Source organism: Brassica rapa, chromosome A07, assembly GCF_000309985.2.
Source record: "Brassica rapa cultivar Chiifu-401-42 chromosome A07, CAAS_Brap_v3.01, whole genome shotgun sequence".
NCBI lineage: Eukaryota > Viridiplantae > Streptophyta > Magnoliopsida > Brassicales > Brassicaceae > Brassica > Brassica rapa.
This window is the reverse complement of record NC_024801.2, coordinates 23,931,264-23,947,362: the sequence shown is the minus strand read 5'-3', so window position 1 is coordinate 23,947,362 and position 16,099 is coordinate 23,931,264. Positions and strand designations below refer to the sequence as shown.

Genomic DNA, 16,099 nt, shown 5'->3' with positions numbered 1-16,099 from the left:
TTAATATATTTACATTATAATTATTTCAAAATTAACGAGTTTTCTTTTTGCGGTTTGGGCGGAAAAACAAAATTTTTCGGTTTTAGCGAGAAAACAAATTTTTTCTGTTTTGGCGGAAAACAAGATTTTTCGGTTCTGGCGGGAAAACGAGATTTTTTTGTTTTGGCGGGAAAATACAAATTTTTGGTTTTGGCGAAAACACAGGTTTTTGCGGTTTTGCGAGAAAACACGTTTTTGTGGTTTTGGAGGGAACCACGTTTTTGCGATTTTGGCGGGAAACGCATTTTTGCAGTTTTGGCAGGAAAGCATTTTTGCGGTTTTGGCGGGAAAACGCGTTTTTGCGATTTTGGCGGAAAAACACGTTTTTGGCGGGAAAACGCATTTTTTGCGTTTTTGGAAGGAAACACGTTTTTTGCGATTTTGGCGGGAAAACATGCTTTTGCGGTTTTGGCGGGAAAACGCGTTTTTGCGGTTTTGGCGAGAAAACGTTTTTTTTTTTGCGGTTTTGGCGGGAAAACACGTTTTTGCGGTTTTGGCGGAAAATGCGTTTTTTGCGGTTTTAGCGGGAAAACACGTTTTTGGCGGGAACACATTTTTACAGTTTTTGCGGGAAAACGAGATTTTTTGGTTTTGGCGGGAAAATACAAATTTTCATCCGGATGATCTATCTGAATGAGTTACACTTTAATACCTAAACAAACAAAACTCTTATTTTCATCCAGATGGTCCATGCAGACGGAGAAACAAACAGACCCTAAAATGATGAGCGAATGAATGTTTTTGAGAAAACTGAAAGGTTTCGGAGTTGGGCCAACCTAATTTTTAAAGGAGGCGCAAATTCAACGACCCATTTTCTTTTTATTTTTGAGCCCAAACTGTTCTTCCTTGGACTCCAAATCAAATCTCTTTTGTTCCTTAGATGAAGATTGTCTTCTTTTTGGACTGCAACGATGTCGACTTTAACTGCTTTAATTTTATGTTGGTTTATACTTTATACTAGACACTTAGACAACTCAATTATTACTTTATGAAAATATTTGATAGGGACGACTCTGAAATTTAAGGAGTTATAAACATATTAAGAATTTTTTTTTTATACAGTTTGAAGATCACAAAACTTATGTATATTAGTTCTTTAAAATTTGGAAGATAATTATGTCCATAACTGGCCATATATATGATACACAACGTCATACTTCATATATAAAGTTCAACAAAATTGACACTTTCTAAATCAATTCAACGATGTCTTCACACACATACTGAACTTGTTTATATGCAACATGTTCGTGCCGCAAAAATCTCTCGCATGGGTATGTCTTTCTATGGCCGAAGACCTGGTCGGCTTCATTTTTCCTTATGTATAAGCACAAGATTCCTACGCGTAGATGAGGGCTGGTGCGGATAATTAAGACGTCTCAACCGAGTAAATAAATATATATTTTATTGATTAAAATTTTAAATACATAATTACGAACTTTTGTGTCATAGTTATGGATAATGTAACTCTTGTTTAGTTGTTTCAATAGCCCCACAGGATAATCAACACTTTGTGACATACACCACTTAGGGATTGTTCTTGTTGAGCTAACATATTTAAAATATGTTACAAATGCAAAATCACTCTCCATAAATGATTGATCAGAGCCTTGGCTACTAGACGGGTGAAGCAGTTAGGAAATTTGTAGAAATGGTGGCAGAGTTGGCTTTTCGCTAGACAAGGCCATGGCACTAACAATAGATGAGGTTTTACAAGAACTAAAGGCAATCTAGACTGAGGAGCGCATATGCTATGATGACCAGAAAGAAACAACGACCATAGGCTTCAAGTATAACAATACCACGTATCGCTAGTGCTGATCGTGGAGTTGAAGACTAAAATCAGTCATTCTTGTTTATTGTTTTAGAGTTTTAGAGCTAAACCACCTAAAAACTAATGAAAATGCATTCATAATGAAGGCCATTATTTCCACACGATTCTCCAAGTGTAGTCTAGTAAGACAGTTTTATAGCAAATGAATTAACTAGTAGTCACCAAAATCACAAAAGGTACTATTGTCTTCTTTTTTTTTTTTTTTTGTAACACAGGTACTATTGTCTTCATTCTAAGTTTCTAACACTGAAACACACAGTAACAACACAAGAATCTTTAAAGCTGGGAAGATGAATCTAACACCAGAAACACGTGGCTCTCATCAGCTCTCACCAGCTCGCACATTATTTCCTTTTCTTTTGTCTCAAAAAAGGTTTTAAAAACAGAGGAAACGATTCCTTCCTTCTATGCACATTGAAGAAAGTAAAAGTGCACACAACATGAGAAAGAAAAAGGAATCGAATAAACAAAACACTTTTTCTTTTTTTTTTTTTTTCAATCTTTTCTGCAAAGACCCATCAATAATGACACATTTGGAATTTCATTGGAAACTACGTCCTTAAGGTCCACAAAAATTCCATTCAAAGCACGCACTTTCGAGAACAAAGACTGCTTCAAAAGAATCAAAAGAACAATTTTCTTTTGCATTTATAAGGTTTTTGATTATCACTTGGAAACATACGAGGCACCATTACAACTATTAACTCAAGGTTTTTGAAATAATACCAAACCAATGGCGACGCTCCAGAGATTCAAGTTCCTAGCGACGCAGTGTGGAGTTGAACAAAGCCCCACGCGAAGTCCAAGCCCTAGTACAAGTCCTTTGGTACAGTTTCGTCGCAAGAAGACAACCTTAAAGATGCTTCTGAGTCTTAGATCGCCTAGCCGCCGGGAGCAGCCGCTGATTCATCAGACTGCTGACAAGGACGTGGCTGGACGCAAACTGAGAGACTTATTCGTCTCTTCGTCTCCTCTAGAGGAAGAAGAAGAAGAGGAGAGACCACCGAAGGGGAAAACAAAAGAAGAAGTTCTTGCAGCCATGGCAGCTATTAAACTAAACGCATCTACTAGTTCACAGTTGGAGTCATCGGTTTGGTTCGGATTCAGCAAGAGGCTTCTCAAGCGAGCTTGGCGTCCTAAGCTTGGTACCATTACTGAGTAACGTATAATCTATTTCTTCTCTTTTTAATGTGACAATGGAAACAATTTGTTTCCTATATGAACAAATTATATTATCCTTTTTATAAAATTCTCGTATCTTGGCAACAAATCTTATGTTATTATGTAGACCAAAAAAAAATCTTATGTTATTATTAAACTGGTTTGTTTTTTTTTCACGTTGAACTTATCTGTTTTTATTGCTTCAATTTTCCTTATCTGGAGAGAGTACTTGTACAAGAAACCTATGGATCATCTCATAGCTTGTAAATGTAATAACCGCAGACGGTGTTGTCCTCAGTAGGTTAGTAGCACAGCCTCGGTAAAACCCGGGAACTCCTTCATTTCTAAACACCTTCTTTGCGCAGTCAATGACACCCGAATACTTAGCCTTGGCGTTTCTTACTTGCCCTTGTTCTTGAAGCTTGGACCTCACAACCTGAAATGTTTACAGAGAGCATTGTGTAAATGATGAAATAGAAGTGAAATAGAGAAAAACAGAGGAAGGGAAAGTGACCTCGTGCGGGTATGTTGATACAGAGGCGATTACTTTAGATATTGAAGAGGCGACCGCAACTTCCCCAGGGCTTAACTGGTCCACACTTTTATCACCTGAGAACTTGAACTAACTATGATCAGAAACAAGTGAGATTACGAAGATAACAAGACTTGTAGAGATCACTGCTTACCTACTTTTGCCATGTATTGCTTGATCTTTTCATATACTGGAAACTGGATCGCAACATGACTAACTCCCACCAGAGAAGGTATAACGCCACTGTTTCAGCACAAAGCAAATAACAATACAAATATCAATAAATTTAAAAAACATTAGCTGCGATTTCATTGGAGATACTGACCTGTACAACCCTCGGAATCCTTCTTCCCTAAAAATCCTACTAAATGCAGACAACATGCTTTTATAAGGTATAACATCTGGTCTCATTCCTTGTGTCTGAAAAATAGGGAAAACATTAGAGACTCAACGTAATGGAACTGAAACCAACAAAAGCAAAAAACTTGCCATTAATCTTGTTTTGACAACCCAAAGTGGATTAGTTGCAATAGATGTGGAAGCTCCAGCACCACCAGCAGCTACCATGTTTGCCCCAATACTTAGCTTTCCATCTATCACAAGAATATTAACAAAGATACAAGATTAAAAAAAATCAAAACTAAGCAAAAAAAATTAATACTGGCAAACATTGAGTAGTGGGCACAGACCACTTGACTGGAGCAGATCCTTTAACTTTCCATATACAGAAAAGTACACCTGACGAAAGACATGAAGACCTCTTATGCCATCTGAATGATCATAAGAAACAAAGATAGCAAGTTATAATCAAGTGGAAACTCACAGCCCAATTGGGAAGGAGAACTATGATGGTTGGTGAAAGCCCTCGATACATTCCCCTAACACCTTCTTTCTTTAGTATATTCCCTAAGCTTGTAATGATCACACTACCTGACAAATTTATTAAGATGATGATAAAAGCATACACATCTGATATATCCCCAAAAGGAAAACATCTACTGAGAATATATGTTTTATAATTTATTCATGTTTTTATACCTCTTCGAGTTTCAGGAAGACCATGAACCTGTAACCTCGTCTTGATCACATCCAATGGGCAAACAAAAGTCGCAGCGATTGCACCTGAGAAAGTTCCAAAATCAACCAAGAATCAAGATAAAGATGAGATAAACCGAAAACTGACCAGCGGCGGCTCCGGCACCGGCGTTGCAGATGGTGTCTCTAATGCTTTTGGAATCAACGGCAGAGTTCCCAGCTTTTTCACTCATTTTAGCATAAACCAAAAATTAAAGTAAACTAAAATGATAAACTCAACGAGTCTTGAATCGTTCAATTTGTATATGTACAAACGTTGATGCTCTTGGTTGCATTATAATATGATTCAAGAAAATAGTGAAGGAGAGTCTCTCGCCTCTGCTAAAGTTTGTTATTACCATCTCTTCCAAACGGCGGCAAATTGTCTGGCGTTTACAACACACGTGGTGCACTCCATAAGCCGCAACTTCGATGATGGTGCACTTGCTGAGTTGACTTTTCTTTTCATTAAATGGACTATATACATATATTTTGTCAACATCTTCCACGTCTTGCTTCTTGGAGGTCTTATACATGAAAATATGTTTTGTTCGCATTTCATATGAATCTATTATCTAGCACAGTTTTTTCTTCCGTAGAACTACTCATCAGAATCATGACAAGAACGAGTATCATAGCAGGAAAAAACAAATAAATTTATATTCTCTTAAATTACAATTAATTTATTACATAAAAATTTGGATTTACATGGAAAATGATAATTGTAAATTATATGTTTGAATATTACCTATTTAGCAGAATAATATGTCAAAACGACCTATGATCACTCATCAAAATGATCTCCACCAAAATTTTAAATGTGATTTTTTTTTTTTGCTAAACTAGGTAAAAAAAAGAGGAGTTCTCGTCCCTATAAACCTTTTCCCTTTGAAAATGTCCTAATACTATTTTAATTAAATTAATACCGTTTTACCCTCAGATTAATTAATATTTAGTTAATAATTAATAATTTATAAACTAAGAAAAGAAGAAAAAAGAATTCTCAAAGCCGAGGCTGTCGTTCTCCTTCTGTCTCTAGGTCGTCATCTCGGTCCAGTTCCAGATCTTCTTCCCGCTCAGTTTCGAGTCCGTCTAGGTCTCTTTCGCGCTCTTCTTCTCCATATCCTTCCCGGAGCGTGAGTTCAGGAAGTCGCAGCCCTTTACCGTGGAAAATGGTTAGGGTTTCTTTCCAACATTTGGTAATTTGGCTCTTTTAGGAAGTGTGTGTTTTGATTGTCTGTTTTGTTGAATCAATTCGATTTGAGTGAGACAAGTTTGTGTATTGATGATCGGTGCAACTCTAAGGTAAATAAAAGAGATTGATTTTGGAAACACGTCTCAATCAATAAACCAGAGATGGTTTTGTTATTGATGTATAAGCCCGTTGTTTTTTTAATGAAAAAACAGTAGTTAGACCCAATGTGTAATAGAGATTTATCTGCTCTTTTCCTAGTCACTAATCTTCTCAAAAGGCATTGAGAATTGACAGACCGTCTTGTCTTACTAGGTTCATATATGCTTTTGATATGTGTAGTTTACTTGTAGATATTTTTTGAAGTTTAACTTTGTTTTGGTATTCATTTATGTTTGGGATTGATTTTGTTCCAAATATGATAGCAGTAGCATCTTGCCCGATTGGCTTTTATAATCTTGTCTATCAATCTACACATAACTAGGGATATTCAGTTAGCATCAAATATATAAAGATCCATTACCAATCGAACAATCGGTCTTTAGCAAGACTTCACTTGTCAACTTCCTCGGGTGTGATTATAATACGTTTACATAGTGCATCTTCAAGAGCTTTAAAATCCCACCTGTAAACGAGACTTGCAGTTAGCTTCATGAACTGATAACACATATACACAGAGATCTTCTCAGAGACGAAATATTTTACGTTGCATGAGAAGTTCCGCTGCTGTCTTAATATAAATTTTTGTATCCAATTTGATGATTGCAGAAACCTTCCTGAACATAGCTTCCTGTTGATATTAGTTTAAGCTTAAAATAAGAATCCCTACCGAAGTTGTATAGCCTATGAATCAAATGGTATAACCAAATTCGTCCTCAAGCTTGACTCTCATCTCGTCAGCAACTCTCTTGGAGCAACAGTAATCAAATTGTTAAATTAGGTGTGGGATTAACCAAAAATTCTAACGAATATCCATATTCGAGACTCTAATATTCAGACTTAGCTGCATGATGTGGTGCAGGAGAGAAAATCAACCTTGACAACCAGGCGTTTTGGCTGTGTGCAAGCATAACACAGCCTGCTTCGGCCATCCAACTTCTTCAAGGTACTGCAAAATAATATAGACAAGAAACTTGATACAGAAATGAATTTACAATGCTAGTTAGAGTTTTGTGGGAGGCTATGATTTGCATTTTTGGTTAAATATATGTGGCACAACACAAAGAACTTGATACTGAAATGAATTTGATGCATTCGAACCCTTTGACAGTAGATAGCCTTCATCCGTTCTAAATTACAACCAAGAAAACATATAATATGAACAAACCAAAGTTAATGAGATATATAATTATAACTAAGTGTTTGAATACGCATTTACCTGAAGATTACTGAGAGTCTAAAGAAATTATGAAATCTACATTGTTATTATATATATGTAAATAATGCACATGCACTAGTATGATATGTATTTTTGACATACAAAACGAATATAAAATGTTCATGCAATATATTGTTTTTTTATTTATGTAAAATGCACTTGCAATATATAAAACAAGTCCAATATCATTTAATGTCTTGGTTTATTCATTTATTCTCTATCACTAATAAACATATACTTATCATTTAAAACTTGTCGTCAATCCTCATGGCCGACATGAGTGTTGGGCAAAATATTCACCTCAGAAGAACCATTATTTCCTAACACATGCTGCATGTCCATCTCATGAACGTCAGTGTCAAAAGAAATCAAATCTTCAATCGGCAAATCATAACATGCATCTTGTTGAAACTGGCTTATATCTTCTATGTTGGTTTCAAGAGGAGTCGCATTACCTAGAGCAGCATAATTTATTTCACAAAGAAATAAATTTGTATTAGTCTTAGAGGAATCATATATTTAGGAATAACATAACCTTTTAAGAAGAAATCTGGTTCATATGTTTATATTGGTTCCAAGAATGGTCATACTAGTTAATAAGTTCCACAATTTAATCCACCAGAGACCAAACTCTCAAGAGTCATATCAGTTTCACATGATATCATATCTTTAGGAATAACATAGCATTCTCTAAAAGAAGTATTACCTATATCAATTATATTGGTTTGAGGAAGTGTCATATTGCTTTGAAGAGTGACCTCACTGTTCAGAGAAGTATGACTTGGTTCGCAATGGATAACATCATTTTGAACTGTAGATAGAATCATATCTTCAGAAGTAGCACACATTTCTCCTAAAGAAACACAACCCAACTGATCTGGATTAGTCTTGCGGAAGAGTAAGTTCAAATTAAATTTAGGAAGAACATCTAATTTATACTAGTTTAGAAACTGAAACGTGCTAGAATTATATTGAAGCATATAACTTATCAAACGCACCTGAGTTAGATGTACCAACGCTTGATGGCAGGCCAGAATGGTCAAGAAAATTGTTATCGTTTAAGCTAGTTGAAACCAGATTGGTATGGCTAACAGTATCAGTGGGAGAAATGTTGCAAGGTGGGATGTTACTTGTGGCCGCAGGTACACGATCTGCTTCCATGGATGAACTGTTTGGTATATTACCAAACCAAGAGGTACGGCTTAAGTCCATTTTTGTTCCTTGATAAAACTTTAGCGCCATTGTATCCCTCTCCTTAATCCGGTTCTTATCTGAAATTTTATGAAATACGCATATTTGCATTGAGTGATGAATGATGAGTGATGATAAAGAGTTCTCCCTTTTAAGAGAATTCCCACGGAGTTATTACCTGCAAAGAAATTCTTTGCTATGTTGGATAATGTGAAAGGATATTCATTCTTCGATGTTCGATCATTCATAATCCCCAATAAGGATTTTGGATGAGAATCTGCAGAATAGAAGAGTAAAAGAATATGATTGAAACAAAGAAGAAATTGTCAAAATGAAATAAAAATCGTACCTTTTTCACCCAAGTTAGCGCCAGCAGAAAAGAACTTCATCTGATGCTCATAAGTCCAGAAATTATTGCGTATTCCAGTGTTACTATCTATATTATTTCCTTCATTTCTCTTATTTTCAAACTCAACAGGATACACAGTTTTGTTTTTCCTTTCAACATTTGCTATATTTCTTCTTTCTTGGTACGCTGATTTTTTTAACAATGGTTTTCCTAGAAAAGATGATGGACGCTGTCTCCTAAGGATTTCTCTGAAAGCTTTCATCTGATTTATACGTTTCTCCATATTGCCCCCTCCACTTTTAGGTATGCTGATTTTTGTTAACTTTTGGCTCTTATTAGATAAGACATGCTGCAACATGTTGTTGATATCTTTTTCAGAAATAGGCTTCTCTAGGAGATAACACGCTCTTTTTTCCAAAGAGTTTGATGGTTTAGCTTTCTTTCCCTCTGGACTGATCACTTTTTAACATGTACAAGATAAAAAAAAAACAAGTTACCATATACATTAAACAAATGAACAAAATAGTAAGATGATGCATTAAATAAGCGTACATATTAAAGGAATGTCTCTGGTCAGCAAAGAAGTGTAGAAGGAATGTGAATCTATATGAGGCATTTCAGTGTTGGCGATGACAAGTACGATATCCATCTGTTTTTTGAGCATCGATACAGCCTCACTTGCCACATTGACACTTATCACTAATACATCAATTTATATATTAGTTTTTTGAAAAGTTCAAAACCAAATGTTGAAGAAAACAAGCAATTTTTTTCTTATTAGACCTTTAGTTATCTTCAGAAATAAAAATAATAGTTAAGATTTGTATTGTTGATTATATTTCATGCTAATCTAACATATTATATTTAGATAAATTTAGTTTCATATATTTTCTATAATGGAATACCATAAAAATTCAAATGAATAACTAAAATTGAGATAAAATGTTATATTTTTTTATACATTTTTAATAAAATAATTAATTATAGCTTAAATAGATTTATCAAATTAGTTCAAATATTAATAACCACAAATCTATGTATTTTGAATCATAATGTTAACATAATAGATGAAATCATTTATAAATGGATATAATAAATATGTGAATAGAAAAATGATAACTATTATATAAACAGCGAAATAAAAGAAAATTTATAACGAGTAACAAGATCTTTACCTTTGTGAGAAAGTTGTTGAAGCATTGAAGTGAGAGAAGAGATCGATGCAATGTCATGATCGATTAGCAGAATGAAAGTATCACCATTGGAATTAGAAATTTTGTTTCCGGTAACATCAAAAGCAATTTCTTTGGCCATTTCTATAGAAATGTTTTATACAAAAAGAATTCTGATCAGAGAGTTCGAGAAAAAGATCAAGATGAAGAAAGGGGAAACAACTGCATGGACATATATAAAAAATTATGGTCAAACTAAGGTTAAAACTAATTTCCAAAAGAAAAAATTGTATCTTAATTTTTACAGTAAAATATTAATTGACCATCTGACCACATATTATTAACTATATTGCCAACTTTTTTTTTTGTAACACTAACTATATTGCCAACTTAAAACCGAAAGGTCAACAACCATGTCTTCTTTTTTATTGCAACATATTTACTCTACTATTTGACCTTATACTGTATTTTCCAACTGGATGATTTACAGATGTCTAGTTGATAGAACAAAAAGGTGTGTGACCTGCAATTGGGCCTGAAACCCAACCCACTTGCTAAAGCCCATACCCAACAAAAGTTCACTAATCTAACGATTAGAGTTTCGTCAGGTGTGATACTCGAGTGCTGACATCCAAAATCTCACCGGAACGAGCGGAGGTACAGTGGAGCTCGTCGGCAGGGCTTAGCACGGACAGGGGCACCGCCAGCGTCAAGCAAAGCGGGATGCGGCGAGACCTCGATGTTCGGGACAGCGAGCGTTTAAAGAAACCTTAACACGATTCTTCTGAATGAATGTTGATTTGTACCTCGTGACCAGGGGTTGATTAACAGCTTACTTTAAAACTTCATTTTTCCATTCAGCCATTCTTCTTAAACCCAGATCTCTCTATCCATAAATTAATATTGTTTTAATCTGCATTCTCAATTTCTCATATTCCAAATGCTGAAATGCAACAATCTACTTATTTTAGTGATATGATCATCAATGCAAAAAAGTACTTAAAATCTTTTGATGGAGTTAAAAGAAGTGTTACTGAAGTATCACTAGTGATAGCTTCAACCATTATAGCTTTCATTACTATGGTAAAAATGTACGCCATAGCCATCAAGATTTTGTGGTTATAAAGCGAAAATCTGTGGCTATAGAAAAGTAGCCACAAAAGTAAAACATCTTTGATTATAGCGTCATGGCTGAAAATAGTAGCTAAATCGTTATTATTCCAAATGAATCAATACACTCATTTTAGTGATGGAAAAATGTGGTTTTGCAGTTTGACATGAAAATATGATTTTGCAATTTTGATGTGTATTCCATTTGAAAGTAATATAGAATATTGATGTTATCGTAGAGTTAACATATTTAACAAAAATCACATAGATATATTACTGCGCTAATATGTTTAATACGCAGCAAATTTTTTTGGAAATGCACTAAAATTACAATTATATTTAACAATTTTATATGACTATAAATCTAAACTAAAATATTTCTATACGTGAATATTATGTGCATAAATAAAATCATGTTACATTTTTAAATATGTTTTATATTATTACTTTTTGATCATGTAACAAATAAACTAAATGGTTGAAATTGGTTACATCAACTCCTTACATATATGGTTTTAATGAAGTCTGTATGTATTATAATAAAAATAAATAATATACTCATCATCTACTGCAATGATTTTTCTTTCCATAGACTAAGAAAATTGAGTTCGGAAATCTAATTTTCTAAATTATTTATCATAATATATTTGATAAAAGGTTGTATATATGTCTATTGTTGAAATGATTCCTCTGGAAAAATATTTGTAGATGTTCATACGGTTGGCTTTTAAAAATATTAGAAAATAACTTTGATTTATTGCATATGTTGTCGCCTTCTGTAGAACCAAATATACATAACACTTAATATAAAGAATAAATGATAGATAATTATGTTGATGGCATATGTCGTAATATTTCTAATAAGTAGAGGGTTAGTTAATATATGGTATTAGAAGGCTCGTGGTGTGATACATAAGCATAATAAAAAATTTGTTAATAACATACAAAATTAAGGTTATTTTTTAAAAGTCTTTCTGTTTTAATTTAATATATAAGGATTTTGAAACTAAAAACAAATGTCAATTCAAACACTTCAAAAATTAAAATCTACGAATGAAACACGGACAAATTCCTTATAACTCATAAAACAAAATAAATAAAATAGTAAGTGCATTTGGAAGATTTAACACATACATAGGGGACATTAATTTTATCTGAATATTTCACCAACTTCATTCAAAATTACATTAACAATAGAGATAATATTAATTTCATAGGGGGGTCATATGACCCCACACTGCTTCACTACCTCTGCCACTGGCTATTGCTTAAGTCCATTTGCCCTCCTAGATAAAACTTTAGCTTTGTATCCCTTTACCTAATAAGGTTCTTACCTGAAACAGATAAAAAGAAACGTATTTACTTTGAATGATGAATGATGAAAAAGAGTTCTTCCTTTGAGAGAATACCACATGCATGGAGTTACCTGAAAATAAATTTTTTGCTATGTTGGATAATGTGAAAGGATATTTGTAGTCTGAAGGGTATTCAAATGTTTTATTTGTTGGTATCCACTCTTTCCTCGATAGTGTTTCATTCATTCGATCAACTTTAGCTTTGTAAGACTAGAGAAATATATGAAGAAAATAATATAATAAGATCAACATAGTAAAAACACTAAACATGTTGAATAAAAAAAGTATACATATGAACCTGAAGGTGGCGAGCGACTTCCCGGTGAGTCAAATTTGGAACATTCATAATACTCAATATGGATTTGGGATGAGAATCTGTAGAATAAAAGAGTAGAAGAATATGAATGAAGCAAAAAAATAATGGTCAACAATGAAATAAAACTGTACCGTCACCCAAGTTAGAGATAGCAGACAAGAACTTCAAGTGATTCTCACAAGTCCATAAATTACTGCATCTTCTAACTTTACTCTCTATATTATTTACTTCTGTTCTCTGTCTCCTAAGATTTTCTCTGAAAGCTTTCATCTGATTTATACGCAGTAAGGCCTCAGCATTATTAGGTATGCTTATTTTTTCTAACTTCTGGCTCTTATTAGGTAAGACATGTTGCAACATGTTATTGATATCTTTCTCATGAATAGGCCTTGTTAGGAAATAACACGCTCTTTTTTCCAAAGAGTTTGATGATTTGTTTCTCTTCCCCTCTGAACTGATCACTTTTTAACATGTACAAGATGAAAAAGTTAATTTATAATTTAAGCAAATGAGCAAAATAGTAATAAGAAAGAGGACGCCTTACATATCAAAGGAATATCTTTGGTCAGCAAAGAAGTGTAAAACGAATGCGAATCTATATGAGGCATTTCATTGTTGGCGATGACAAGTACGATGTCCTTCTGTTTTTCGAGCATTGATACAGCCTCACTTGCCACATTCACACTTATCACTAAATATCAATTTATATATTAGTTGTTGGAAAATTTTAAAAACCAAGGGTTGAATAAAAAATCAAAATTTTCTTTTAAAATTCTTAATCCTCTACAAAATTTAGAAAATAATTAAAATTTATGGATTTTTATTAGAGGATACTTGATATATAAATATTTATTGTTAGATAAATGATAGGTTTTAGCAAAACTCGAAATTTTTTTATATAGCAACAAATTAAAAAAAAAAATATGGACCAACATAAATCTTCATGAATAAAAATTTGAAAATATGTATTTTCAAACAAATCAGTAATCAGTAAGTGTAAAATAAAGAAAATTTGTAGTTTTACATACTTTTTCTATTTTTCAAAATATTTTCATCAAATTAGTTCAAATATTTTGAAGTATTATCTCACAACCATTTTGAATCATAATGTTAACATTATAGATGAAAAAAAATATGACCGAAAAATCAATAGATAATAACAATTACAATATATATAAAAATAAATAAAAGAAAAGTTAAAGCAGGTAATTAGATGTTTACCCTTGTACGAATGTTGTTTAAGCATTGGAGTGAGAGAAGCGATTGATGCAGTATCATGGTCGATTAGCAGAATGGGAGTATCACCATTGTGTTTAGAAATTTTGGTTCCGAACAAAACAAAAGCAAAATTTTCAGCCATTTTCTGTAGAACTTTTTATAAAAATATATGATAAGAGAGTTCCAGAGAAGGATCAAGATGAGGAAGAGAGAAACAATTGCATGGACATATATAGAAGAACAAAATATAAATAATGAACCAAACTTGTATCTTAATTTTATCGCAACATATTAATTGACCATATGAATAAGTGATTTTAATTTTTAATTTAAATCATATACTTCTTAGTCACATGTTTTATAAAATTATTCATAAATATATATATATATATGCTTCTAAGATATATCCATTTATTAACTTTTTACAAAGTTTTGCTTCTACACTTCCATATGATTTCACTTCTACGTACCCAAGTCTGATTCCATATAACATAGGTTCTAATGTACATCAAAGTTCCAAAATTACTCAATCTTTGCCTTTCTCTAGATCTTACGTGGTCACTTTGAAAAAATATATACACACTTTGAGGTATACGTAATTACGTATCATTTTTCAATTCGTCTTCCCAAAACCATCTTTAGTTGCTATAAGCAGATATGTATTTTTAATTGTGATTTGAATGTTTTACTTATAGTTGTTTAATTTCTTCTTTTTGTAACTAATAGTTGTTTAAATTAATTGCTTTTACGTATCATCTATGTAGATGATTGATTGCTTTCTCTCTTATTTTGCCATAAGATACTGTGATTGATGTATATGTATTTAATAGCCTTTCCCGAAGATATTATTTTCTGGTAATCGTCAACAACACATTCGTAAGACGTCCAAGTTTATATTGTTTGGCGCTTGCAACAACTCAGTTGTATAAATAAAAATGAGTTTGTGATTAAATTTAGGCAAATGGAAGTTAGCAGTATAATTTAAATCTGAATTGGGATTGCTTATAGATGTTGAAGTGAATTCATTACAAAGGGTGAAAGTGACTTGGCCATAAAAGCAGGATTTTTCAGATTGGTATATACAAACAACTAAATTTTAATGTTTATAGATAAAGATGTGAATTTCATTTACCCGACTTTTATAGTATGCTATGCTTAGACATGATACCAACTTTGCTTTTTCAAATAACGGTAAAAACAGTTAGCTTGGAAATTACCTAGAAATTTAATCTCATGCAACTCACATTTACAAATAAGTTTTCTCACATGGTTACGTCTTAAATGACTAAAGTCTAACATATGATCATGTAGACTATAAAACAATGTGGGTGAAAATCTGTTTTTCAAAGCGAACGAGCATTGCCGGATCAAATCGATCTATCAAAAATAATTAAATTTTTATAGAAAAAATTAACTATGTATACCAGTATATATATAATTTAACAAATGATTACCATCATGTGAGGATAAAAAACTTATATTCGGGGAAATAAATGTTACAAAATGGGAAATTAAAAAAAACTTATATTCGGGCATCAATTACATATAATTAATAATATTGAATTTACATGATTTAAACATTAAGTAAATAATCCGCCTCTTCTGCTAAAACTGAAATTTTTCTCTGGAAAATGCTACCTTCAGTGGGCGTCGTAGGTGACTTGTTCCTTTGAATTTGCTGGAATCTCTGGATCTCAAGAAATAAACTCCTATTTGAGAACCGATTATCTACCCCTCAAGAAATTCTGCTTCAGGCTATCTGTGCAATGAATGAATGGGAAAAGCCTAAACCAATCAACCTCTAGCTGCCTTAAAGATGCCACCTTTAACTCGCTTGCCTCGATCTCTGGTGACCTCTGCACAATTCACTTATTGCAACACTGATGCGTCTTGGAAGTCTGGTTCAGTAGGCCTAGCCTGGATTTTCTCTGATCACTTTGAAACCGAGCTTCATCACAAATCGATTTCGCTAGATCAAGTCTCCTCACCGATCATGGCTAAAGCACTGGCGATTAGAGGAGCCTTGCTTCACACAACATAAAAACTTTGTTAAATGATATGTATACCTCTAATCATGGCTAAAGCACTGGCACACAAGTCTCTTGTAATCCCATTTATTGAACCTCTTTAAACTTTTTAACAAAGTTTTTATGTTGCACAAAAAAAAGGAAGGAGCCA

General features: G+C 33.1%; 3 protein-coding genes across 6 annotated transcripts; 1 reads left to right on the top strand and 2 right to left on the bottom strand.

Annotated features, from left to right (window-relative positions):
- Positions 1–588: 588 nt before the first annotated feature.
- LOC103831254 lies at positions 589–3,208 on the top strand. The gene is made up of 2 exons (XM_009107137.3): positions 589–2,049; positions 2,089–3,208. The coding sequence occupies exon 2, from the start codon at positions 2,607–2,609 to the stop codon at positions 3,033–3,035; it is 429 nt and encodes a 142-aa protein (XP_009105385.1). The 5' UTR covers positions 589–2,049; positions 2,089–2,606; the 3' UTR covers positions 3,036–3,208.
- Positions 3,062–14,118, bottom strand: LOC103831255 (nicotinamide adenine dinucleotide transporter 2, mitochondrial). Of its 4 annotated transcripts, XM_033274366.1 has the most exons (14): positions 13,925–14,118; positions 13,248–13,394; positions 12,835–13,164; positions 12,686–12,762; positions 12,459–12,597; positions 4,750–12,366; positions 4,605–4,688; positions 4,390–4,496; positions 4,256–4,304; positions 4,056–4,159; positions 3,892–3,986; positions 3,721–3,809; positions 3,549–3,643; positions 3,062–3,470 (listed from the first exon to the last, which is right to left on the bottom strand). In XM_033274366.1, exons 6-14 carry the CDS (start codon positions 4,832–4,834, stop codon positions 3,237–3,239), a joined length of 942 nt encoding a protein of 313 aa, XP_033130257.1. In that variant the 5' UTR covers positions 4,835–12,366; positions 12,459–12,597; positions 12,686–12,762; positions 12,835–13,164; positions 13,248–13,394; positions 13,925–14,118; the 3' UTR covers positions 3,062–3,236. The 4 variants fall into 4 exon arrangements, with proteins under 4 accessions (XP_033130257.1, XP_009105386.1, XP_009105387.1 ...); XM_009107138.2 differs by having other exon boundaries at positions 12,686–13,164; XM_009107139.2 differs by lacking the exon at positions 4,390–4,496 and having other exon boundaries at positions 4,256–4,336; positions 12,686–13,164; positions 13,925–14,063.
- Positions 7,469–10,064, bottom strand: LOC117126861 (putative two-component response regulator-like APRR6). Its single transcript, XM_033276042.1, has 6 exons — positions 9,926–10,064; positions 9,303–9,449; positions 8,751–9,209; positions 8,580–8,678; positions 8,209–8,481; positions 7,469–7,665 (listed from the first exon to the last, which is right to left on the bottom strand). Exons 1-6 carry the CDS (start codon positions 10,062–10,064, stop codon positions 7,469–7,471), a joined length of 1,314 nt encoding a protein of 437 aa, XP_033131933.1.
- Positions 14,119–16,099: the final 1,981 nt, after the last annotated feature.

What these genes read in the sequence shown, in the direction of transcription:
- LOC103831254 (XM_009107137.3), top strand. Translation starts at nt 2,607, where the DNA reads ATGGCGACGCTCCAGAGATTCAAGTTCCTAGCGACGCAGTGTGGAGTT.
- LOC103831255 (XM_009107138.2), bottom strand. Translation starts at nt 4,834, where the DNA reads ATGAGTGAAAAAGCTGGGAACTCTGCCGTTGATTCCAAAAGCATTAGA. An exon ending in TTCTCCTTCCCAATTGGGCT is followed by an intron (nt 4,305 to 4,389) that starts GTGAGTTTCCAC and finishes GTCTTTCGTCAG; the next exon opens with GTGTACTTTTCTGTATATGG. An exon ending in GCAATACATGGCAAAAGTAG is followed by an intron (nt 3,644 to 3,720) that starts GTAAGCAGTGAT and finishes TCAAGTTCTCAG; the next exon opens with GTGATAAAAGTGTGGACCAG.
- LOC117126861 (XM_033276042.1), bottom strand. Translation starts at nt 10,064, where the DNA reads ATGGCCAAAGAAATTGCTTTTGATGTTACCGGAAACAAAATTTCTAAT. An exon ending in TCAACAACTTTCTCACAAAG is followed by an intron (nt 9,450 to 9,925) that starts GTAAAGATCTTG and finishes TTGATGTATTAG; the next exon opens with TGATAAGTGTCAATGTGGCA. An exon ending in AGCAAAGAATTTCTTTGCAG is followed by an intron (nt 8,482 to 8,579) that starts GTAATAACTCCG and finishes ATAAAATTTCAG; the next exon opens with ATAAGAACCGGATTAAGGAG.